General features: G+C 53.7%; 1 protein-coding gene across 2 annotated transcripts in view; it reads left to right on the top strand.

Annotated features, from left to right (window-relative positions):
* The window catches only part of LAMC2 (laminin subunit gamma 2), a 21,686-nt gene continuing 4,780 nt past the window's right edge, over positions 1–16,906 (top strand). The window contains exons 1-17 of one of the 2 annotated variants that reach the window (XM_065842374.2): positions 1–260; positions 5,290–5,478; positions 7,500–7,629; positions 8,566–8,664; positions 8,879–9,015; positions 9,404–9,526; positions 9,645–9,834; positions 10,427–10,539; positions 10,631–10,849; positions 11,664–11,843; positions 12,752–12,985; positions 13,182–13,318; positions 13,866–14,019; positions 14,125–14,330; positions 14,606–14,685; positions 15,145–15,282; positions 16,294–16,438. In XM_065842374.2, the coding sequence (XP_065698446.2) occupies positions 137–260; positions 5,290–5,478; positions 7,500–7,629; positions 8,566–8,664; positions 8,879–9,015; positions 9,404–9,526; positions 9,645–9,834; positions 10,427–10,539; positions 10,631–10,849; positions 11,664–11,843; positions 12,752–12,985; positions 13,182–13,318; positions 13,866–14,019; positions 14,125–14,330; positions 14,606–14,685; positions 15,145–15,282; positions 16,294–16,438 (2,598 nt within the window). In that variant the 5' untranslated portion in view covers positions 1–136. Of the gene's footprint in view, positions 261–3,851; positions 5,479–7,499; positions 7,630–8,565; positions 8,665–8,878; positions 9,016–9,403; positions 9,527–9,644; positions 9,835–10,426; positions 10,540–10,630; positions 10,850–11,663; positions 11,844–12,751; positions 12,986–13,181; positions 13,319–13,865; positions 14,020–14,124; positions 14,331–14,605; positions 14,686–15,144; positions 15,283–16,293; positions 16,439–16,906 lie in introns of those variants that run through there. The other variant, XM_071809954.1, reaches the window with a different exon arrangement.

Raw genomic sequence — 16,906 nt, forward strand, 5'->3', positions numbered from 1 at the left:
CTGTGCTGCCGGGGCTGGGCTTCCCGCGCCACGGTGAGTCAGCCCGCGGCACACACGTTCTTCCTGTTGGGAGTGACTCAGGTGGAGCAGCCGATAAAAAAACCACCCCCCCCAAAAAAAAATAAGCAGCAAGCTCATGAGCCCCGCTGTCGTCTGCTGGAGCGGGAGCCCCCGAGCCATGGCGGGGGGCTGGCTCCTGGCCCTCAGCTGCCTTGCAGTGTCTCTCCTGCCTGCAGCCCTCGGCACCATTGGAGGAGAAGGTGAGGCTTTGGGAAGGTTGGATGATCCTGGTTTCACGCGGCTTTGCTCACAACCCTGCCCTGGTGCCGGTAACGGGGAGCTCTTGGGGTGCTGCGGCACCCTGCGAGGGTGCTCCCCCTTCCCACCTCAGGGATTAAAATTGGACCTGTAGGTGCTCCTCCTTTTACTTCTTCCAGGGTTAAATATCCCATGAGCATTTAAACTCTATCTTTTTTTTTTTTTTTTACTGGTGTCCCCTTTAAATAACTTATTTACATGCAATTATTTATTGCTTTCCATCTCAAGCCTCGCTACGTGGGTGGGATTGGGGTGTGAGCATGAGCATTGCCCAGGGAACGAGGGGCTCATCTGCTGGAAACTGTTCCCTAAGCCTGGGGAAGGGCTGGGAGCACCTGGGATCCAGTTTGCTGTAGCAACACATGTGATACTTGTATTTTATGTCAATATCTGTAGGGTTTATGGGCTGCCCACGGCCCCACTGCACCTCGTGGGTTGTGGTAGGTTTCCCACCATCTGTAGACTGATGGAGGACTTGGAAAATCCAGAGGATCCTCTGGTATATGCAGTTGTAGTGAGGAGTGTGATGCAGGGATGTTTAAATGCGTTCAGCCCAGTAGTAACTCAGTCTCGGGGTTTCGGTTGTACTGGTGCATACTCTGGAGATGTGTGTTTGACCAAAATCCAGTCTTTACATGTATTTGGTAAATAATGACTCATTTCAGGGTTTTTTTTGTCTGCAATACTGGTGTTCTGAAATACACTCACTTGGCTTGAGGTTGATTCTTGATCAGTTTTCCTTTAAGTGCAGTGCAACATAGTACGGGGGAAAAGTGCTGAATAAATGGGATTTTTTTTTTGGTAAAGTGATTTACTTTACGTGCTATTTGGATAATTAATACAGCAGCCTGAATTGCGTGCAGGTTTTAAAATACTGATGTAGATTCCCCCCCCCACATTTCCTGGCAGCATGTGGGCAACTGCTGCTTTTCCATGGACTCTTGAACCTGTCCCTGTGCATGTCTAAAAGTGACAGTGGATAACCAGCCATGCTTTGATTCTGCAGCAAGCATTTTGGGTTGGTTTGGTGGTGTAAATTAGTCTCTTGTGGTGTAAATTAGTCTGTTGTGCTGTTATCTCTCCAGTCCCAGTGCTAGATGAGTGCTTGCAATTAGCACAGTAATCCCGTTTTGCAAATGAGCTGCAGGAGTCAAATTGGGTTTGGGTACAAGCTGGGGCGTATGTGGTGTGTGCCAGCACATGGTGGCTGAAGGGATCTCCCGGGGTTCAGGGGAGAGTTGGGGTGTAGAGAGCAGAGGTGTCTAACTCAGAGCCCCAGCGGACACAGGCAGACCTTCCAGCAGTGAGAAAGCGGTGGAGTCGGGCGGTTGGGTAACCCAGGACTGGGGGGAGCAGATGGGACATCCCTCTGGGTCACTATCCCGAAGGCACAGAGCAGGGAATGGCTTGTATTGTCGTGGAGGCTTCGTTGCGTGCAAAGCTCTGATCTCTTGGAGCAAGGAGGAGTCTTTGCAGACCGGTTCATCTGTATGGAGCTGTCGGATCTGCTCCTCGCAGACCCAGCGCCAACCTCATCTTCTGGCTTTGTGAATTTAAGGTGACAGTTTAAGAGGTCCGAAGCTGCCTGTCTCCTTCTCCAAGCCTTTCTGCCACGGGGATTTGTCTCAGCGTGGCAAACAAGTGTTTTTCATGCCTTATTCTGCCGGGTGGGAGTTGAGGGAATGATGTCCTGCTGGATGTGTGCCCTGGACCTCCTTCATCCTGACGTAGCGCTTAAGAAATCCAGCTGCAAAGCTGCTCCTCTGTGGAGCCTGTTCTCCAGAGCTGCCCGAGGAATGGATGATCTCAGAGCACCTGGATGCAAAAAGGATCCTGTCCTCACTTGGTCCTCATCTCCCAGAGCTCTGGCATGCTCCGTCTCGTCAGCAGCTCCAGTGCCTCATTCTCGGTAAAGATTAACTTGCCTGAGCTCTCAGGTTTCCAGGAGACCAGCGACAGGAACAGCTACACCAGCAAGGTGGTGGCACTAATCTGCAAGGGCATCTGAAGTGGCTTTGGATTAGGGTGACCTGAACCTGTGCCAGCTGGAGAGCTGGATCCCAGCATGCTGCAGCCTCACAGCAAGGCCTGGAAAAGGTTTTTGTTCCCTGAGGGAACAGTGTTCATTCCTGTAATTAAGTAGCCCAGTAAATCTCCCGGATTACACAGACATAGGGTGATGTGTGGGTGGAGTTTAACAGCTTCAGAGGGAAGGGATGAGGGGTGGAAAATAGTGTAGCCAGCAGGCTGGTTGCCCTGGACTGAGCACTGGGGAGACCAAACTTCGAATCCTGGGCTCAGTTATGGGTCCCTCACGCCAAGAAAGCCCTTAAAGTGCTGGAGCGAGTTGAGAGAAGGGAAGGGGCTGGAGCACAAGTGTGATGGGAGCGGCTGAGGGACCTGGGGGGTTCAGCTGGAGAACAGGAACTGAGGGGAGACCTTCTGATCTCTGAACTGCCTGAAAGGAGCTTGGAGCCAGGGGGGGTCGGGCTCTGCTCCACAGGAACAAGCACCAGGACCAGAGGAAACGGCCTCAAGTTGCACCGGGGAGGTTGAGGTTGGATCTTGGGAACAATTTCTTCCTGGCAAGGGCTGTGGGGCATTGGAACAGGCTGCCCAGGGCAGTGGTGGAGTCACCATCCCTGGAGGGGTTGAACAGACAGAGATGAGGTTTTCAGGGACATGGGTTAGTGCCAGTGTTGGGTTAATGGTTGGACTCAATGATCTTGAAGGTCTCTTCCAACCGAAATGATTCTGTGACTCTATGAAATGACTGCTTCACTCGCACTGTGAAAGTGACTGCAAATACCTTGAGAAAACCCTGTGCTGCTGCTTTCCATGGGCTATTTGCATTGTCCCTGCTGCTTGGTTACTGGTGATGTCCACTGAGTCTCTAGATACCATTTCATACCACAAGAGACAGAACTTCTGCACCCGCAGGTCCCTTCCCAGCAGGCTGGGGTGGCAGGAGACCTGAGGCAGCTGGGCAGCCCACTGCAAGGCCAGAACCGCTTTTGCCGGAGCTGGAAAAATCTCTCTCCCTGTTTGCTAGAGCATGAGGTCATCTCCCTCCTTGGCAGCAGCCTCGGCTGCCACTTGCTGAGTGCTGTCGTCTGGAATGTGGGTGGTGACGGGTGTGCAGGAGGGCTGGGCGCTGCGTGCTCAGGCGGCAAGCGAAGAAGCCTTTGCCCAGAGTCACTGATGGGGAGGACAAGGACCTTGTATCCTTGGGCTAAGCCGTGCCAGAAGAGTGCTGGAGGGAGGAGTCTCCACGTGCCTGAAGTACAATGTGCTGTTTGAGTCCGCGCTGCAGGTTTCTGCTTGTGCTTGGGTTTCCTCCAGCTCCCAGTGCTGTTGGGGGTGACCTGAGCTGGGATAGGGACCACTTCTCATGCCCAAAGGAGGTCAGCAGTGAGCAGAGTTTCTTACAGGAAGGTTGAGGATCCCATGGCAGCGTTGGGTTGGTTTGGAGCAGGTCCTGCAGACCGTGCTTTGTCCCTCAGGGTGTTTCTTACTCCTACCTGTCTTGGCCAACCATCATCTCAACTGTGTCTGCTCTCCTCGGTGATGCTGAGGAACTCACCTGAAATTAAGGTCCGCAGGCTTGAATGCTCCAGTACTGACTGCTGGGGGCTTGGCAAGTAGATGAGAGGTGACTTCAAGAGAAGACCTGGGCAAGGCAATGAAAAAGAGTGCTGGTGCACTCATGTCTGATGGGGTGCCTGCTCCCCAGAGGTCCTGTTTGTCCTGGCTACACTGGGATGCAAAACTCAAGCCTGTCCTTCCTGGCATCTGTCACACAGTGATGTTGGCAGCCACAGCTTTTCTTCCTGGGCGGGGTGAGGTGAGATGACCTGTGTAATCCTGCCAAAACCTTTTTTCGATCTCCCTCTTGGCTGGCACATGTCCACTAAGCTCTTCTGATCACAAGCCACTTCTCATCACCCATCTGTTTAGCCAGGAAGACACTTGCATCACAGAACTAGATGGAGGGACCTGGTGGAAGCTGGTGGAGCTTTTCCTCCTGTGCTTGCTCCTGGTCAGAGGCTGGGTGAAATGAAGCATAACCTTAGGGATCTTCCCCTTTTCCCTGAAGTCACCAATAAAGTTCCCCATGCTTTTATCAGGACAAGGTTTGGGGTTGTGTTTACCATCTCTGCTTACTCAAAGACCTCATTGTGTTGGAAGGCCTCTGAAAGGACAGAGAACATCCATGGACATGCTGCACTGTGGAGTGAGGCTGCTCAGATTATGGGGTTTGTCCCTCCTGAGCTGAGTTGGCAGTGAAACCAGCCATTGCTCCAGAGCTTGAGGATGGTCAAGACAAGAAGGCCTTGAGGTGCTGGAGTGAGTTGAGAGAAAGGAATGGAGCTGGGGAAGGGGCTGGAGCACAAGTGTGATGGGAGCAGCTGAGGGACCTGGGGGGTTCAGCCTGGAGAACAGGAGCTGAGGGGAGACCTTCTGATCTCTGAACTGCCTGAAAGGAGCTTGGAGCCAGGGGGAGTCGGGCTCTGCTCCACAGGAACAAGCGCCAGGACCAGAGGAAACGGCCTGAAGTTGCACCAGGAGAGATTGAGGTTGGATCTTGGGAGCAATTTCTTCCCGGCAAGGGCTGTCAGGCATTGGAACAGGCTGCGCAGGGCAGTGGTGGGGTCACCATCCCTGGAGGGGCTGAACAGACATGGAGATGAGGTTCTTCAGTACATGGGTTAGTGCCAGAGTTGGGGTAACAGTTGGACTTGATGCTTCTGAAGGTCACTTCCAAACAAAATGATTCTGTGATTGTGTGGTGTGGCATGGAGGTGGCTGGTGGATGCAGACAGTTGGGGATGGAGCTTGCTATTAGCAGAGCAAGAAGGGGGGATTTGTGTCACCTGGACTTGTTCCTTGGGCATCATGGTGGGTTTACAGCTTTGTAGCTGGTGTCTTTATCTTGAATCACCACTTGAGATGTCTCTCTCCTCTCCTCAGTGTGTGACTGCAACGGGATGTCCAGGCAGTGCATCTTTGACTGGCACCTCCTGCAGGAGACGGGGAACGGGTACCGCTGCCTGGGCTGCCAGGGCAACACGGAGGGTCCTCGCTGTGAACGCTGCCAGGACGGCTTCTTCCGCCGGCGGGACCGGGACTGCTGCCTGCCCTGCCTCTGCCACCCCCAGGGTACATGGCTGGAGGGGACGGGGTGGGGACAGCGGGGGTTAAAGCATCTGTGTGGCCCTTGGCCCTGCGTGGGCCAGGTTGGGCGCTGGGTCCCTGCACCGGACCAGAGCATTGCAGGAGGAGCGAGTGGGACCACTTTGTTCCAGGCGAGGTTGTCTGGGAAGGTGTCAGAGCCCAGTGCTGTTTTGCAGCACCATAATTTGTACCAGCATCTCCTGGGTGCTTTACCACTTGGTGCTGTGTGTTTCAAACCCTGCAGCGGCTCCAGGCTGCAAAACCCACCTGAGCCCCAAAATAATCACAGACTCACAGAATGGTTTGGGCTGGGAGGGACCTTCAAACTCATCCAGTCCAACCCCTGCCATGGATAGGGACATATTTCTCTAGAACTGCTTGCTCAAAGCCCCATCCAACCTAACCCTGAACACTTCCAGGGGTTGGACGCCCACAACTTTTCTGAGTTACCTGTCTTAGTGTCCCACCACTCTCATCATAAAACATTTCTCCCTTATGTCTAATCTGAACCTCTTCTCTTTTGGTTTAAAACTTTTAGAACATTCTGCTGTTGCTACAGGCCCTGGTTAAAAATCTCTTTGTCTTTGTACCATGTCCTCTTCCTGGGCATAGTGCTGTGAACTTGGAAATGATCCTTTTGCTTTTAGGATGCAATTAAAAGCCTTTGTGGAGCCCACCTTTCTATACTGAGGCCCCATGAACCTGCTGAACCCACCAGGGAGATGCTTGTCCTTCCCAGCTCCCATCCTTATGTCAAGGGCAAGGGCCAAACCCCCGTGTGGGGAGCGGCGGCTTTTGCCGGCTTTGTGAGTCAGGCAGATGCCTCCTGGGTGTCGCAATGTTTGGCAGGCTCTGCAAAGACTTTTAATTGCATCGTAAAAGCAAAAGATAATTCCCAAGTTGGCAGCATTGCATCTCAGCAGGGGAGGTGGTGCAAAGTACCGTGGTGCTTGGGATGGACAGGAGCCTTCAGCCTCTGCAGCTCCTTCAGCAACTTTTGGGGGGCTACAAGGCTATGAAATGGGATTTCAAGCTCTGGGGTGTTTGCTGTGGGTCTTGTGGTGGTTGTACAGTAGATGTGATGGCTCCTTCATCCTCAGCAGGTTTCAGCTTGCTTGGCAAGTAGGCAGCTCATACCTCTTGCACCAAGGTGCTGTAGATACTGAAATGCCTGTTGGTCTTTGTCAATGCAAGAGCATCACTAGCAGCACCACCTGAACATAAAATGGCTTGCAAGGACAGAGCAATAGGCTTTGAGGTGTTGGAGGGGGAATATCTCCTTACATGCTCCCGCACCCAGCAGCAGAACCACTGCCCATGTCTCTGACATCTTGTCCCTTTGGTGCCCACATGTGCAGGATGGTAGGTCAGAAATGAAGGATCCTGCCATGGTCCTTGGCCCCATAAAGTCCTTGTGGTGGCGCCAAAATCAAATTGTACCAATGTCTGCTAGCAGAGGGTCCAGCAGAGAAGAACTAGGCTGAAATGAGGAAGGAATTTTTTACACTAAGGGTGGTGAGAGCCTATTCCAGATCGGCCAGAGAGGTGGTGGATGAACCATCCCTGGAGACATCCCAGGCCAGGCAGGACGGGGCTCTGAGCAACCTGAGCTGGTGAAGATGTCCCTGCTCATGGCAGGGGCTGAACTGGATGAGCTGGGAAAGTCCCTTCAACCCAAACTGTTCTATGATTCTGTGATTCTAACTAATTTTCCACTTGGTTTTTGTGCCCTGGAGTCTGTTTTGTCCTTTTCAGTGATGTTTGTAGTAGCACCTTGTCCTGGGCATCTGGTCAATACCAGCTGGGATTTGTCTCTTGCATCAGCTGGGGAGGCTGGAGCAGCTTTAACAGCCTGACCTGGTGTCTCAGCATTGTGCTGGGACCTCAAGGGGGTCCTGGGACAGGGTTGCTGCTGCAATGATGATGTGATGCTTTGTTCCCCTGTCCCGCAGGCAGCATCTCTGAGAGGCGCCTGTTGCAAACCTCTCGCTCCCCTCTTTCCACAGGCGCCCTCGGCCCGCAGTGCAACAGCGATGGCCGCTGCAGCTGCAAACCAGGCGTGATGGGTGAGAAATGCGACCAGTGCCAGCCGGGCTTTGAGTCCCTCTCGGAGGCTGGGTGCCAGAGGAGCGGGCAGTAAGTGCTGGAGACCATCGGTGGCATAGGGACAGCTTGGGGGTCCAATCTCCAGAGCTCTCCCAGCAGATCTAAAGAACCCATGCTGGCTGTAAACACCTCAAGCAGAGGTGGAGGCAGCTTGTTTCGTGACAGCGCACTGATAGCTCCAAGCTAACCCCGTTGCTGGTTTGGGAGAGAGAAGGCTCGAATGGGGCTGGATCTCCCTTCTGACCCACACAGCTGTCAGACAATACCATCAAAATCAGAGCTTAACCACGCTCTGAGGCAATTGCTTTATTATCCAAATAACAGCAAGCAGACACTGGCCAGGTGGGCCAATGCAAAATAAAACCTGCCCACTTGTGGTTCTGGCTGGTGTTCATACCGCTTACAAGGACTGTCCCCATGCAAAGACGTACATGCAAAAATTGATCACTTCCTTTGCATGAAGCCCTGTTTAAACACCTCTTGAAGTGTTTCTGGTTTGTTTTCCTCAGTATTCCATCCTCTTCTGCCTTGCTTCACCCCACCATTGCTCCTTTGGCCCCCCAGCAGGCAAAAGCTGAGGGTGAGGGCTGGCTGCCTGCTGCCATTCCTGGCCTCCTGCCTGAGCCTTCTTGGGGTGTTGCTGCCTGTTGGAGCTCAGCCAGGCTCTGTTAAGCTCAGCAGAGCTTTGCTTTGCTCTTGTAGGTGGGTCTTGCTAAAGAGAGGCACCTGGGGTAGCTGCAGACTAGTCCTCGGGGGTGTTGTGAGGCAGTGGCATTGGGCATCATCTCAGCCCAGCATCCGTACTGCTGGGTTACTCAGAGACATGGCTCTGCTGATTATTTTTCCCTTTCTAGCATGGGACGGGTATCTGGGCGGGTTCTCTGCTGTCCTGTATAACAGCTGGGGGCACTGAGCTCTCAGCTGAGCTGGAAATGCAGGTGAAGGATCCCGCTGTCCCCATTGCAGGAGCCTGCGGTGCGAGTGTGATCCAGCGAGCAGCATGGGGGGCTGCATCTCTGGCCGCTGTGTCTGCAAGGCGAGCGCTACTGGAGAGCGGTGTGAGAGGTGGGTGCCAGGGGACTTGCTGGAACACTGCGTGCATCTCCTCCATCTTCCTGGCAGCGGCACATGCCCATCTTCACCATCCCAGCCTAGAAATGACCTTGAACCGTAGCAATGGCTGCATTGCACGACTATCACTTGAGGGCTTGTTGTGTTTGTTGGCCAGCAATAGGAGAAAACACACTTAAACATTGTCATCTTCTTACATTTTTCCCAGGTGCAAGCGAAACTTCTATAACCTGGACGCCAGAAACCCTGCGGGATGCTCTCCCTGCTTTTGCTACGGGCACTCGGCTGTGTGTGTCAGCGCGGACAACCACAGCGTCCACAACATCACCTCCACCTTCCAGCAAGGTGAGGCCTGAGCAGGACATCCCTGTGGTTACTGTGGGTGTTTGCCATCCCTTCTCTTGAACGTACTGGAGGAGCTGCCTGGTTTGCAACCCTGCTGGGGTCCGTGGGTTTTGATGGGTGGGATGGCTTGACCATGGGCAGAAATAGAGTGCAAGGGTGGGGGAAGTATAGGTTGCTCCATCATGTCTTTCCTGCCACGCAGGAGGAAAGTCTTATGCCAAACCTGGCTTATTTTGAAATATATCAGCACAGGGATATCTGTGCTGATCCCTCGGAGGTCAAGGGGTAGGAAGCTGTAGGGTTTTGGGAAGACACAGCTCCATAAAGATGCTGAGGTGCTGGAAATACCTTCCCTGTCCATGCTGACTGCTCCTTGTTGGTGCTCCAGGTTCTGAAGGTTGGCGAGGTGTCCACGAAGGTGGTTCCCCAGCCCAGCTCCAGTGGTCCCCACGCCATCAGGATGCCTTCATAGCAGCGAGAAGACGGGAGCCGATATACTTCGTGGCACCTGGTAGGTATGGGATGGGAGTGATGGTGTTCCCTTTGCTTGGTCCAGTCTTGCTATCTGAGCCTTTGGAAGAAAGACAAGATTTTAAACCTTTAATTTTCTCCTTTCCTTCCCTTTGTAGGGAAATTCCTTGGGAACAAGCAGCTGAGCTACGGCCAGACACTCTCCTTTGATTACCGCCTGGACCGAGGGGGACGCGAGCCATCTCCACATGATGTAGTCCTGGAAGGAGATGGCCTGAGGGTTACTGCCCCCTTCTTGCCCCAGGGGAAGGTCCTGCCCTGTGGTGTCAGCCAGACGTACACGTTCAGGTAAAGGGGGATGCTGGGGTGTTTGGGGCAGGGTAAGCAAGAAACCTATGGCTTCAAAGAACTCCTGAATTCAGCTGTGGTCCATTGGAGGTGGCGAATGGTTGCCTGGTTTGGGCTAGATGCATCTCAGATGCTTCTGTCCTGGATGAGATGGTTACTTTGTGAGATGGGCAGTACAAAATCTGGCTTGAAGGTTGATCTGGGGACTTTGCTCAGGGTCAGTTGCATGGGTGGAAGTTGTTCCCCGAAGCCTGGAGCTCAAGAGGGAGATGGACAAGGGCTGCCACTCAATGAGACCACTCAATAGCCTCAAGTTGTGCCAGGGGAAGTTTCGGATTGGGTATTAAGAAAAAATTCTTCCTGGAAAGGGTTGTTGGGCGTTAGAACAGGCTGCTCAGGGCAGTGGTGGAATCACCATTCCTGGAGGGTTTCAACAGACATGGAGATGAGGTTCTCAGGGACATGGTTTAGTGCCAGTGTTGGGTTATGGTTGGACCTGATGATCTTAAAGGTCTTTTCCAACCAAAATGATTCTGTGATTTTCATCTCGTTTTCTTAAAACTGGTTCTACTTCTTCGCCTCCCACGAGCAGGCTGGACGAGCACCCAAGCAGCAAGTGGAGCCCAAGGCTGAATCACTTGGAATATCGCAGGCTGCTGGGAAACCTGACAGCTCTCTGGATCCGAGCCACCTTCGGGGAGTACAGTAAGTGGGGGGAGAGCTTGCAAGCACAAGGGTGGGGGCTTGCAGGTGGAGCTGCTGTCACCCATGGGTGACTGGCCGTATGTCCCTCCAGGCACTGGCTACATTGACAACGTCACCCTGGTGTCAGCACAGCCCGGGGCCGGTGTCCCTGCTCCATGGGTGGAGCGATGCGAGTGCCCGGCTGGGTATGAGGGTCAGTTCTGTGAGACGTGTGCCCCTGGCTACCGCAGAGATGCCCCCGGCATGGGACCCTTCAGCATCTGCGTGCCCTGCAATTGCCAGGGGGGAGGAATTTGTGATCCCGACACCGGTAAGAGAAACCACTGCTAAGTTGTGCTCGTAGGGCGTGTGGGATCACCTGCGTCCAGAAAGTTTGGCTATAGCAGGGTGTGGGGAGCACTGAGCAGGGTGAGATCCCTGGTTGCGGGGGGCTGGAATGCAGGGAACATCACAGGTAAAGCTTTCTGAACCCTAGAAATTCTTTGGCCAAAAATACAGGAAAGATGCATTGGCATCAAATCAGGCTTAGGTGATCATTGAGAGATGAAAAAATATCTCCTGCTGCTTGGATAGCATTAAAAATATTTTCTTATGACCTTTTGTTTTAGAAGTAAGTGTGGTGTGTGTAGATAACAATGATGTAAACATTTTACTACACATTCTGCTAAAATAGCCTGCAGCGTTGCTGTATAAAGTCAAAGTAATGCAAAGTTAAGCTGTTGCTATTTTCTAAATCTGAATTGGAATTAAATTTCCCAGTATCTGAGCACTGATCAGAAAACACAGAAGGCAACGTGTGGCCCCTTGGGAGCTGTACGAGCTGTGAAAAATGAGATGCAGCCACCTTTGGGTGGTGGTGGCCATCCTCCATGCCATGGGATGGATTTCTCTGTGGCGTCCCGCTGGGCTCCCGTTGCAGGAGCAGGACATGGTCCTTCCCGCACCGTGATGGACTGATGGGCAGAGAAACAGAAAGAGTATGGGCAGGTGTGGGGTCTGGTGGATGATGCTGGACCACAGGGGCTTGTGATGCAGTGAATGGCATGGCCAGGAGGTGGGGTGGTGGAGGTTGTCCCACCGGGGGTGAGAGAAAACTGTCCTAAGCCTTTTCGTTCCTCCTCCAGGCGAATGCTACTCGGGAGACGAAAACGTGGGCAATAGCATCGGTTGCCCCTTCGGCTTCTACCAAGACCCCCGGCAGCCACACAGCTGCAGGGCATGTCCCTGCGGCAATGGCCAAGGCTGCTCCGTGGTGCCGGGCAGTGAGGAGATCATCTGTGACCACTGTCCTCCTGGAGCTGCTGGTAATGTCCTTGTCCAGGTCACTTCTGCTCTGCCTGTCCCTGAAGTTTTCATGGGCTTTTTGGGGAGATGGAGGATGCTCAGAACTGCGTGGATCATCCCATCTTCTCAGCATAGCTCACCTGCCTGCAACGGGATGCTTCATCCCCAAGGGCTGTGCAAACATGCGTTGCCATGCCTTGGGACAGGTTCCTGTCTAAACAGATAATGTGGATGGAAAAAGGATGGGTGAGGAGGGAGTGGAATAGAAAAACAGGGGAAAAAAAGATAACAAAACAAACGAAAAAAACACCACACACAAAAAAACCCCCCAAAGAACAAAACAAACCAAGCAACCTACCTCCCAAATAGGATATGACTTGCACGAGGTCAGTTGTTGCACCCACCTTTTGAGATCCTGCCCAGAGCATCATGTGTTGGCCGTGGTGGCAAGGAGAGTGGAGATGCTGTTGTGCCAGCCCTGATGGGGCCGAATGCCCCCGTTTCTGTGGGGCAGATGAAGCAAGGTGGCTTCTGCTTTTCAGGCAATAGTGTGAACTTCAGCAGCTTAAGTCACTTGTTTTGTTCAACCTGGAGAACAGGAGACTGAGGGGAGACCTCGTGGTGGCTGCAGCTTCTTCCCAAGGGAAGGAGGAGGGACAAGCACTGAGCTCTTCTCTCTGGTGACTAATGATAGAACGTGAGGGAATGGCAGTAAGATGTGCCAGGTGAGGTTTAGGTTGGATGCTAGGAAAAGGTTCTTCACCTAGAGGGTGTCAGTGTTCAAGAAGCAATTGGGCAACACCCTCAGATACATGGTGTGAATTTTGGTGTTGCTCTGTGCTGGGAGAGGAGTTGGACTTGATGATCCTTGTGGGTCCCTTCTAACTCAGGACATTCTATGAACTTCTCCCCATCCCTCTTTACCCAGGGACCAACTGTGAGTACTGTGCCGATGGCTATTTTGGGAACCCGGTGGCTTCCCAGCCCTGCCAGCTGTGCCGGTGCAACGGCAATGTGGAGCCCAATGCTGTGGGCAACTGCGACCGCCAGACGGGCGAGTGCCTCAAGTGCCTCTACAACACCGCCGGCTTCTACTGCGACCGCTGCAAAGACGGCTTCTTCGGGAATCCCCTGGCCCCTGACCCTGCGGACAAGTGCCGAGGTGAGAGCCAGGCTCTGTTTTGAGCTGAGAATGGTTTGAGGAGAAGCAGGATGCTGAAAAGTGGGAGCAGAGAGCAGGAACAAGAGCGTAGAGCTAAACGGTGGGAGGAAAGCAGGGGGCGAGGGTGGGTGGAAGGATGTGTCGGGACATGCGGTGGGGACGGGCTCCTTTGAACGTGTGCTGCTCCCACCCACAGCTTGTGCCTGTGACTCGACTGGGGCCGAGCCCCTGAAGTGTAGGAGCGATGGGAGCTGCATCTGCAAGCCTGGTTTCCAGGGTCCCCGCTGCGAGGAGAGTGAGTGCCCAGCTTGCTATGGGCAGGTGAAGGAGCAGGTGAGCATCTGTGCCAGCCTCGGGGCCACTGACAGCAAGGGGTGCAGCGACACGCCAACCCTCACGCATCATTCAGGATAGAGGAAGTGGCCACAACTTGCACCAGGGGAGGTTCAGATTGGATATTAGGAAACATTTCTTCCCAGAAAGGGCTGTTGGGCAATGGAACAGCCTGCCCAGGGCAGTGGTGGAGTCACCATCCCTGGAGGGGTTAAACAGGCGTGGAGATGAGGTTCTCAGGGACATGGGCTAGTGCCAATGTTGTGTTAATGGTTGGACTCGCTGATCTTGAGGGTCTCTTCCAACCAAAATGATTCTATGATCTTCTGGTGCAAGTGAGAAGTGATTTTGCAGGCTGCACCTGAACTTTGGGGTTGTACTCGATTCAACTGATAAAAAAAGCCATGACATGGAGCTGCAGGCCCACTGTGCCCCATCCAAAAATGATCCCTTGCTTTGCTCTCTGTTCTCTGTCCAGACTGCAGACCTGGTTTCCACCCTGGTCTTTCCACTGTGAGTTTCATGGCCTGATCTGCTGTGTTTGCAGGTGGACCTGTACCTGCAGCAGCTGGCAGAGCTGGAGCTGATGTTCTCAGAGGTACAAGCTGGCAGTGGGGCCGGGAGCCAGGAGCTGGAGGGGAGGATGCAGCTGGCTGAGGAGATGCTGCGGACCATCCTCGGGGAAGCCCTGAGCCTGCAAGGTACCCCCCACTCTGTGCTGTAGTAGGGGAGGGTTTTCCTCAGAGATGACTTTTTTTTTAATTTTATTTTTTTTCTCTTCAACCTCTCTCTTTCCTTCTCGCCAGCCTCTGACAGGTCTCTAGAAAGCCGCCTGGCCATGATGAAGGGGCAAGAGTCCAGCTCGCAGGGCCGCTTGGATGAGATGAAGGCAACGGTGGAGAGGCTGAGGTCTCTGGGGACCCAGTATGAGAGGCAGGTGCAGGACACCCGGCGCCTGCTGGAGAGAGCCCGCCTGGACCTGGACCGGAGCGGAGCTGCTCTGCGTTGGGTGGTAAGAGCGTCCTCCTGCAATGTGCTCCTAGTCTAGTCCAGGGCTGAAAAAAATCCATGGAGAAAGCAAGGATTTAACGTGCTCCAGTTATTACATCTGTTTTGTGAGTGCAGAAGACATTCTGGTGGCCCTTTCTGTAGGGCTGGGACTTGGAGAGGTGCTGTGGGCGTCTCTGAGGGGCTGTGGAGGTTTAATGTGCCGCAGTTGCCTCTGTTGCAGCTGAAATGGATGGAGGGCAGGGAAGAGCACTCACGCCTCTCTTCCTTCCTCCTCAGAACGTTCCTGTTTCAAACCTTCCCGGGGGCTCGAATCAGTTCTCGATGCTGGCCCAGGAGGCTCGGAGCCTGGCTGACAGGTGAGTCCCTCCTGCTGTTGGCCAAGAGAGAGGGGAAGGGGATTGAAATCCTGCTGGGCACCCAGAAGGTCCCTTTTTGGAGGTCCTTGTCTCATCTCCAGGCTACAGCTGCCCCAAACTCTTTGCCAGGCCTAGAGCAGGGGAAGATGTGGCTGCTGAGCTGGTTTCGCTGCACTATAAAGCCATGCTCAGTTGCCGTTGAGGGTGATGTTTGGTGTATTTTGAAACTATTTTTGGGGTCAGAGTTTGTCCCAAAGATGGCCAGTTGGAACAGGCAGCACTGCCTCCCGCCTGGTGCTCCTCTACCGTTGGGAGATGCAGGAGAGATATCAAGGTGTGTGTCACATTGTGTTTCCCAAGAGGGTCCAATCCAGCATCACTGAACACAGCAGTAAGGGGAATTGGTGGAGGAACCTGGGGTGGGAAACATTTCTCATGAGCCCTCCCTGTGCTTTGCAGCCACCTACAAGCTGCCAACACCATTGAAGGAGCCGCCAAGGCGGCGCGGGAGGATGCACGGCAGGCACTGGAGCTGGTGCGTGCAGCTGCTGGTGGAGAAACAACCACCTCCGGGTCCCTGCGAGGGCTGCTGGGCAAGTGAGTCATGGCTGTGGTCACCTACATGGTGTGAGGGGATGTGGGAGGGATGAGGGGGATGTCTGTGCCCCTGCTCTGGCTTCCTCAGCAGAGTTGCAGGAAGGTGCAGTTGGAGGCAGAGCAGGCAGGGACTTGGTTAGACTTTGGTCATTGGCGTGTCTGAGTGGTGGAGATGGAGGGCTGGCAGCTCTGTGGAGCATCTGAATGAGGAGAATTGATAGGACAAGAGGAAACGGCCTCAAGTTGTGCCAGGGGAGGCTGAGGTTGGATCTTGGGAACAATTTCTTCCCAGAAAGGGCTGTCGGGCATTGAAACAGGCTGCCCAGGGCAATGGTGGAGTCACCACCCCTGGACGGGTTGAACAGACAGAGATGAGGTTCTCAGGGACATGGATTAGTGCCAGGATTGGTTTCATGGTTGGACTTCATGATCCTGAGGGCCTTTTCCAACCAATTACTCTATCTGCTTCCCACCTCATGGGCTATGATGCTCCCCCAAATCTGGGGAAGGAGTTTAGTGCCATGTGTGTGAAGAGGCTTCCAGGGGCAACTCTATGCCTGGTTGCAAATCTGGGCTGGGTTTAACCCAAGGATAGATTTAACCTCATGTCTGGTCATGGTTGTGCCTCCCCAGAGCCCACTACGGTGCTGGGGCTTGGCACACCACTGGTGGGGTGTGAGCAATGACCCCCAATGAAGTTCAGGAGCTGAATGGGGACAGGCAGGAGGAAACATCCCGTGGCAGGACAGGGATTAGCAGAACCACTGAAGAGCCTGGGAGGGTTCAGCTGGTATGAAACACCTCTGGATGTTGGAGCATGAGGAAGGAGCCAGCAAATGCCCTGCTTGGCAGTGGGGCTGTGATGTGGGAGATGTTTGCAATTAGCTTGGCCAGCATGATAAACCTGTGTGGAGCCCTGGAGAGTCAATGCAGGAGGCAGCATTAGTGCTTGAGGAGGGGGGTGTTGGAAGCTTGGTTCGTACCACGCTCTTCAACCTCACATCCGTGCAGGTACGAGGAGCTGAAGTCGCTGGCTGGAGGCCTGAAGGCTGAAGCTGATGAGATGGCCTCCGAGGCAGACAAGGCTTATCAGGGCAGCCTGGTGCTCCTCAACTCTCTGTCCCGCTTGACGAAGACCGACGTTGGCTCCTTTGAGGTGAGGGCTTTGTGACTGTGGGACCAGGAGATTCCCCCTTTGCTCTCCCCTACACTCCCTGCCAGCAGCTCAGCCCTTCCCAGGGCTCTCTCTCCATGGGGGAGCCATCAGAGATGCATCTTCCCACCCTTTTGCCCTCATCACTGGCCATGGCACAAGGAGCAAGAGACAGCCATCCATCGCTGCTTGCTGTGCTTCCTGGGTAGATGAGAAAATCCTATGACAAATGGGATATGATAGATAGATATGATAAAATCACAGAATAGTTTGGGTTGAAAAGGACCTTCAAAGCTCATCCATTCCAACCCCTGCCATGAGCAGGGACATCTTCACCAGCTCAGGTTGCTCAGAGGCCCGTCCAGCCTGGCCTGGGATATCTCCAGGGGTAGGTAACCCACCATCTCTCTAGGCAGCCTGAGACAGTGTCTCACCATCGTCATTGTAAAAAATTCCTTCCTCATGTCCAGC

This window comes from Patagioenas fasciata, chromosome 6, assembly GCF_037038585.1.
Source record: "Patagioenas fasciata isolate bPatFas1 chromosome 6, bPatFas1.hap1, whole genome shotgun sequence".
NCBI classification, from domain to species: Eukaryota; Metazoa; Chordata; class Aves; order Columbiformes; family Columbidae; genus Patagioenas; species Patagioenas fasciata.